This window comes from Scylla paramamosain, chromosome 9 (assembly GCF_035594125.1).
Source record: "Scylla paramamosain isolate STU-SP2022 chromosome 9, ASM3559412v1, whole genome shotgun sequence".
NCBI lineage: Eukaryota > Metazoa > Arthropoda > Malacostraca > Decapoda > Portunidae > Scylla > Scylla paramamosain.
Window position 1 is genome coordinate 26045001 of NC_087159.1, and position 7500 is coordinate 26052500.

The following is a 7500-nucleotide window of genomic DNA, read 5'->3' on the forward strand; positions in this document are numbered from 1 at the left end:
GGTCAGAGGTGCCAAATGGAGTAAGCATGAATTTGGTGGAGCAGAGTCCTCTCTACAATATGACCGTAGAACAACACCCTGCCCCTGATGTTGAGATGGAAGACTCACCCACAGACTCACAGGCCATGGACACACAGTAATACAGATGCAAAGAGAATGCCAAAACATGAAGATTTGATGGCATTAGTGATATTCATACCTTACTATATCACAATCCTCAACATCTGTCTGTAAGCTGCACATCATTACACTGCCTGTAGTTTGTGTGTGCCATAGGCAGATGGAGCTACTTTTGAACATGTTTGCAGTGGTTCCTGTTTTGTAATGCATGGAACTTGCAATGGTGACTGTACCCCTTTTTGATATAAATTTACAAGAATGCAGTTAATAGGCTGTGTACCATATAGCAAACACCAAGGATGCTGGTCTTGTGATGGGAACTGAATCTGTGTCTTACTTCAGACATATCACTTTAGACCACTTCATCCTGCCATTATAGAAGCAAAATACAGAACAGTTCACTAAATTGTCAACTTACACTAAAAACTTTTTTTGACATGCTTGGTTGAGGTGAGAACTAGAAGATCCAAAAATTATTGAATTTACAAGCAAATGATGTAGCATAGATTTTTATATGGAAACAATAGAGTAAGAAAACATCCTCCAATGAAATGACTTCTAAATTTATAAACGTTGGTGATCTAAAACTTTCATCATTTACTTAGATTTAGATGGATGTCATGCCTACAACCCAGGAAGGCTTACTGACAATCTTCACTATCAAAAAATTTTGGTGCTATATATTTTGATTTACCAAAGTTTAGAACAAAAAAGTGAGACAGCAAGCCATTGCTGCCACAGTGTAAAATTTTGCTACATCACACTAATAAGAATTAATTGACCAATAAACCCCAAACCCTTCTTTGTACTAGTTACTTACTGGAAAAATGCCAGCAGTTGGCACAATAGTCCCTTTATTGCACACAGGGAACCCAGCTTGTGAACCTGCAGTGTATATAACTAAAGCAGGTACGAGTATAACTGCAGTGTGCATACATGACAGCAGTCTTGATTCATTGTGCTCCACTCAATGCTTGATTTGTGTTAAGTTTAAACCAGCGTGTTCATGCAGTACTTGGTGCAGGTGTATTCGTACACATTGGGCCAGTGGCAGGTCTGATGAGTTTCAACCCTCATACCCAGCAAGTGTATTTTGAAGTCTAGTCTTCAAGTCCTTCAGACTGTCATATAGTTATTAACAGCAAACGTTTATCCAAGAATGACAGGTTTTTGAGTAATTAAGTCTTCTGCAGCAGGGTTGTGCTTGATTTTGTAGTCCTGAAAAGAAGCAAAATGTGCAGTTATGGTTAATTAGTGTATACTTCAAATAAATCACTAAGAAATCACCAGTGTGTTACTGAATATCAGCAATTGCTCAGTCGTAGTAATTTTATTTAATCATTCATACTCTGATGGCAACTACAATAAAATAAAACTGCAGTTATCAATGTCAATTATAAATCTTCCAACATCATGAAAACAACCTTTGCTGCTTTCACTTTATCTTTCAAGCCACAGAAGGATTAAGTACAGTCTTTTGTTCAATCTTATTTTATCCATGGACTAACATGTTTTTATTTTATTGTTTACCACTCACCTCAAAAGCAAGTTTTGTGAAAAGTTGTACACCGTACAAGATGTTTGTGAGGTCTTATATATCTTAGTATATACTGGCATTCACATGTCATATGTGGAAAGTTACACAGCTTTGCTCTCACTCAGACTGTTCACTGCTATATTAACTTTATTATTTTACTCATAAATGATGCTGTGATGATGTAGGTATTTTAGCTTTCTGAATATGTTAATAAATATTCAACACCTGAGATAATTTTACTGTATACAAAAATGGGTGCATGCTAAGCTAAGATCCACTTTAAAGGGAAAGAACTTCACCAAGATGCCATATATCACTGAAGAAATAAAAATACAGAGGAGAGAATCTCAAACCTCTCCTAGGACCTCTGTGAAAGTGTGGCTTGTTTCTTGTGAAAGTGAACAGAGTTCTTCAAAGATGATAATGGATAATCTGTCTCTGAAACTCAGCAAACCTGATGGTATGGATCATAGATTAAATACAATTTTTCACACATGACCTTTAGCTTTGGTCTCAAAGTTGATATGTTGTCTCTGTGGTGCTCAAAAAAACAAAGTGTTAGAAGCAGTAAGAAAGAAATAAAATTTAAGCCAAACTTTGGTTTACAAATTTGTTTTCAAAGCAAATGAACCTTTTGGATACACAACACAGCCTCTTCAATTTTCTCATGAGTGAAGGATTGGCACTTTCAAAACCAGAACCTGTGGATGTGAGAAAAAATTGTCAATATACTAACATTAATGGTGACCAGAGACAATCAAAAGTTTTCAAAGAAGTGTCAAGAAATTTATGAGAAATGATACAGAACAACACAGTTTTTAACTCCTTTTTTTACTTTTCACACCATAAAGTGACTCAATTACAACATAAAAAAATGGACTAGTGCTATGTAACTGACAATCTTATTTTAGTATGTAACATTTGCTCACACATAACATCTCTACACATTATTCACAAACAGATAAAAATGAGTGAAAGGCTTACCTTAGTGGAGGTGATGAAAAAAGCTTTTGCCTTATCACTGTCCAGGGAAACAGGAACAAAGATATCAAGGAGGTTCCTTGGTGCCTCCACCACCAGCCTGTCCTCTCCCACATTCACTTCAACCTTCTGTCCTGTGACCTGTGTGATCACCAGCAGTAATATCAGATGAGCTAAGGAAATCCTATCATTTAGATTTTATGAAAAGTTGCTGTTAGCATCAAGTAAGGCAAATACACAATGCGCCTTTAATTGTGATGAGGAACATATTAGGATCTGAATAAACTGCCTCCCTTGCTTCCTTTCATAATATTATCATGTAAATATAATATGCAGAGCCTTGTCAATGGAGCATATCCTGACATAGCCTTGCCACTACACTCTTAAGCTTATCCTGACATCTGTGAAACCAGGTAGACATAAATAACAAAGTACTTAAATATCTCAATATTGGATCAGCAATCCCACTCATGTACCATGGGAAACTGGATAACCAAAGTATAGGAGATATTCTACAAAATAAAGTGTTAATTTTCATTCATTACAGCTAAAGATTACAGTATAGTGAAGCAATACCATCCTACCTATAACTACAACTCACCACACTTGGCAACTCCACCTCTGCCACAAGGTCATCCATACCACCCTCTCCCGCAGATTTACTGAGGGTGAAGCAAGGCTGAATCTTTTTATCAATTTTCTCTGAGATTATTTTTGTGGATACTTCTGAGATGAGTGGCTTAGGAGGAGACTTTGAGGAATCCAGAGAGGTGCTGTTGGGTTCAGGACATGTGGAGGAGGCCGGCACATCACTTGGCTTCCAGTGGCGCGCTGCACTCAACTCTTGCACCATAGGGAGGGTTGTGAGCACCGTCTGGTCTGATAGATTCCCATGGTATTTTTTGTTCTTGAGTACTGTCCATCCTGAAAATTCCCATGAAAAAAGAAACCAAAGAATTATATGAAGGAAGAAAGGATATTAATCCAGTTGTGCAGCAAAATAATGAGTCACACTTATCTACAATGGTAATATTTTGCTACTAATGAGTTCTATCTTAGAATCTTATCAGTAAAGGAATCTAACTCACCATTTTTGTCCAAGGTGATGGAAAACTTCTCCTCTATTCCTTCCATTGAAGCAATTACAAAGAAGTTGTGGAAAAGAGGACTGTCATTCAATCTGGAGAAAAACTCAGGGCTCACCACCACATCATAAGCCACACAATCTTCTCCAGCTGGGAGAAAAAAAAAAAAAAAAGAAGAATCATGACTCAGAGCAGATTAAGTTAACTACATTAATTTTATCCCATTAAGACTAATACACTGCAACACACACACACACACACACACAACATATCTGAGTAAACCAGTTAAATGAGTATAGAGTGGAGCATTCAAGGTGAATGAAAAAGATGTTGAAATGAGCAATGAAGAGGATGAAAATATGATGAAAGAAGGTTAAAAGGATAAAAAAAAAATAAAGATAAAAAGTCATAACTGAAGAGAACAGTGGACTATTAATGATAACAAAATACTCATCACAGTAAGATACAACTAGGATGGTTAAGTACTTATGAGACAGAAGGAATGAGTGAAGTAAACTAACATACATATATCAGAAAGGTGATAATGTGACGGGCTTTGATTAATAATAACAGAGTAAAGAGGAGGATATGCATTCAGCAGAAGCAACAATAGGCAAAGGAGGAAAAAAAAGGATGATGATAATAATAATAATAATAATAATAATAATAATAATAATAATAATAATAATAATAACAATAATAATAATAATAATAATAATAAATCCTCCTTCATCCATAAAGACTTTCACTCACACTTGTCCTTCTCCTTGTGGGGCGCGCCGATGGACATGGGGACCCGGAAGTCTGAGGGTTCTTCAGACTCCAGGATTTTGATGAGTTCCTCCTCCGTGATGTTCTCGGGAGCTGGCAGGGCATCGCTAGTACACACATTGACGAACACCTTGCCGCCGCCGTCCTCCCGGGTCTTCAAACACAATCCTGAAGAAGTAATAGGTGGTGAGCTGACTCGTAATGAATGAGATGTGTTCGAATAACTATTGAACACTTGCAAGTTTATCAGTTCATCATGAACACTGACAAAAGACCTTCCCGCCGCCGTCCTCCCGGGTCTTCAAACACGATCTTGAAGAAGTGGTGAACGGAGTCGTGAGTAATGAGGGACTTTTAAATAACTAATGGGCACTAGCAAGTTTATCATGATCAATGACAAACGCCTTCCTCTCTGGTTTTCACAGTCGTGAAAAATAACAGGTGGTGGTGATGAACTGACTCGTAATGAATGAGGGATGAGCATTATCCGTCATCTGATTTCATCCGTACACAAAGTGACTTGAGTTAACTTCTACACCAGAGAGAGAGAGAGAGAGAGAGAGAGAGAGAGAGAGAGAGAGAGAGAGAGAGAGAGAGAGAGAGAGAGAGAGAGAGATTATTTGTTTTAACGAGGGGGGCCTGCACGCAGGAAAATCCCTGCACATTTTGCAAGCATTTGTGCGAGCAGTCTCCCCTCGTGATTGGTGCAAGAAGTCTCGCCTCGTGAATGGCTGCCACCTTCTCATCAGCTAACTTAACGTAACCTGACCCAACTACCTAACCTAACCAACCAAACCTAACCTGACTAACCTAAACCTAATCATACCTAATTTAACCGAAATAATGTGTTATAATAAATAAGAGACAATATCCAGTAATTTGGTACAAGATAGTTAAGGTTAAGATAAGGTTACGTTAGATTAGTTAAGTTAGATTAGTTAGGTTAGGGTTAGGTTAGCTGATGAGAAGATGGCGGACAATCACGTGGCGAGACTGCTCACACATGAGAAGTGTGCAGGGACTCCTGCGTCCAGGCCCTCCCGTTTTAACACATTAATCTGATACGTGATTAGATAGATGGTGAAGATCTAATAAGATGACCGATGAGTAAAGCAGTCTCAAGATAGTTCCTCAGACTCTATGTACTTCCTGAAGAACAACGCAGCTCTGACATAACTAAACCCCGTTTTTATGTTGAGGAAAAAATTATATATATATATATATATATATATATATATATATATATATATATATATATATATATATATATATATATATATATATATATATATATATATATATATATATACTTTCACACAATCCTGAATACGACCCCTGCCAGGGGTCGTATTCACGAGTCTTAGCTATGAAACGTGTCATAACTAGCACAAAATGGTGCATTTTTTTTTTTTTTTTTTTTTTTGTCATAAACTAAGCGCGTGTCATAAATCCTAAGACTGGGTCCACCCTGTCCTAGCGGCTTATGACAGAGTGACGTTCCCCACAACCAAGATGGCTGCCCCCACAACATCTCCAGCTCAGGAATTAATTACTCAGGTCTTACTGAATGAGCTTAGTGACGTGAAACTCATCAGAAGATATTGTTTAGACCGTGCAGGTATTTTCTTTGTTACTGATCTAGTGAAGGAAGCCTAACAGAATGGCACAGAAAGGAGAAATCCCCTTACCCCCAAAATTAAGGTGAACGTAACACTTAGATAACTTGCTGCTGAAAAAAAAAAATCTGAGAAAATGCAGTTGTGCAACAGTGATGGTTTTGGGGATCGTTGAGAGAGCCTTCCTTGCCACCATCTGAACACTGTTTGAATTGAGGCGTTCCTACGGGATCAAATTTACTGTCTTTCAAAGATTGAATTTTAATCCTACCCACTGTATCTCTTACCCCAATACATGAAACGAAAGAAATATTTATAGAAGCTATAAATTAGTAGTAGACGTAAGTTTTTGCTTCGTCTTTTAGTAATTAAAATCAAGCAAGCACTACATAAAACAGACAGTTACAATAAACGGTTTCGCTCGTCATGACTTATGATATAGACTTATGATAGATGTTCTATGTTATAATATGCTTCTACCATAGCTATGACATATGTCATAACATTATGAAGAAACCAAGTGAAACCCGAGTTACGATAACGATGTCTTATCACAATGGTAGTATCAGGTGCTGACAATGTGACGCAATCAGTAATTAAAGACCTGCGCAACTCATGTTCTGTCAAGTAGAGAATATAGTTATTTGATTATCATCATGAGGGTAACACAGTGTGTGTGTGTGTGTGTGTGTGTGTGTGTGTGTGTGTGTGACATTAACTGCAGAACAGGAAAACTACGTAATCCTTAATATGCTTCATTATTTTACGATAAGCGTGTTGCTCTCTCTCTCTCTCTCTCTCTCTCTCTCTCTCTCTCTCTCTCTCTCTCTCTCTCTCTCTCTCTCTCTCTCTCTCTCTCAGTAATAACGTCCTCGCCTATCACACACAATGCTGACAGCTGCGCCCACGCATGGGTAAATTTTCAGTGATCAGTGAGCAGAAACTGTCCCCGTTGAGCAAGAGGAAAGAAAGGAAGTGTGGTGGATGTGAGGCAAATCTTAGCCATCATCTCAGCATGTCACACACACACACACACACACACACACACACACACACACACACACACATTTTTTTACCCTCATGATCACCAAATAACACACGTATGCTGTGTTGGCACCTTAACGTAATTCTCAACAAACAACTGAATAAACAGAGAGAGAACGAAAAATTGGACATATGCAAAGATAATAAGTACACGTAAAGGTTACAATTACATACACTGGCAAACAGAATACAGAAAACGTAGCAAGTGATTAACCCCGACACCAACAAAACGCGATACAATGCAATCATGCTGAGAGCTTACTGATGATGACAATGCAAGACAAGGCAGGACGTCAGCAGAATCATGAACACCCCTACCTACATGGTTCATTTGAGACCCAACGGT

General features: G+C 38.0%; 2 protein-coding genes across 3 annotated transcripts in view; one reads left to right on the plus strand and one right to left on the minus strand.

The window, feature by feature from the left end:
• Window positions 1–2252, plus strand: part of LOC135103766 (ubiquitin-associated domain-containing protein 1-like) — a 9786-nt gene extending 7534 nt beyond the window's left edge. For both annotated transcript variants that reach the window (XM_064010478.1, XM_064010477.1), the window contains exon 8: window positions 1–2252. This exon is cut by the window's left edge and continues 567 nt beyond it. In XM_064010478.1, the coding sequence (XP_063866548.1) occupies window positions 1–140 (140 nt within the window). In that variant the 3' untranslated portion in view covers window positions 141–2252.
• The window catches only part of LOC135103770 (PIH1 domain-containing protein 1-like), a 22998-nt gene continuing 16929 nt past the window's right edge, over window positions 1432–7500 (minus strand). Inside the window, exons 3-7 of the mRNA XM_064010485.1 lie at window positions 4477–4662; window positions 3727–3873; window positions 3240–3562; window positions 2642–2779; window positions 1432–2358 (exon numbers count right to left, since the gene is read on the minus strand). Of these exons, the coding sequence (XP_063866555.1) occupies window positions 2323–2358; window positions 2642–2779; window positions 3240–3562; window positions 3727–3873; window positions 4477–4662 (830 nt within the window). The 3' untranslated portion in view covers window positions 1432–2322. The remainder of the gene's footprint in view (window positions 2359–2641; window positions 2780–3239; window positions 3563–3726; window positions 3874–4476; window positions 4663–7500) is intronic.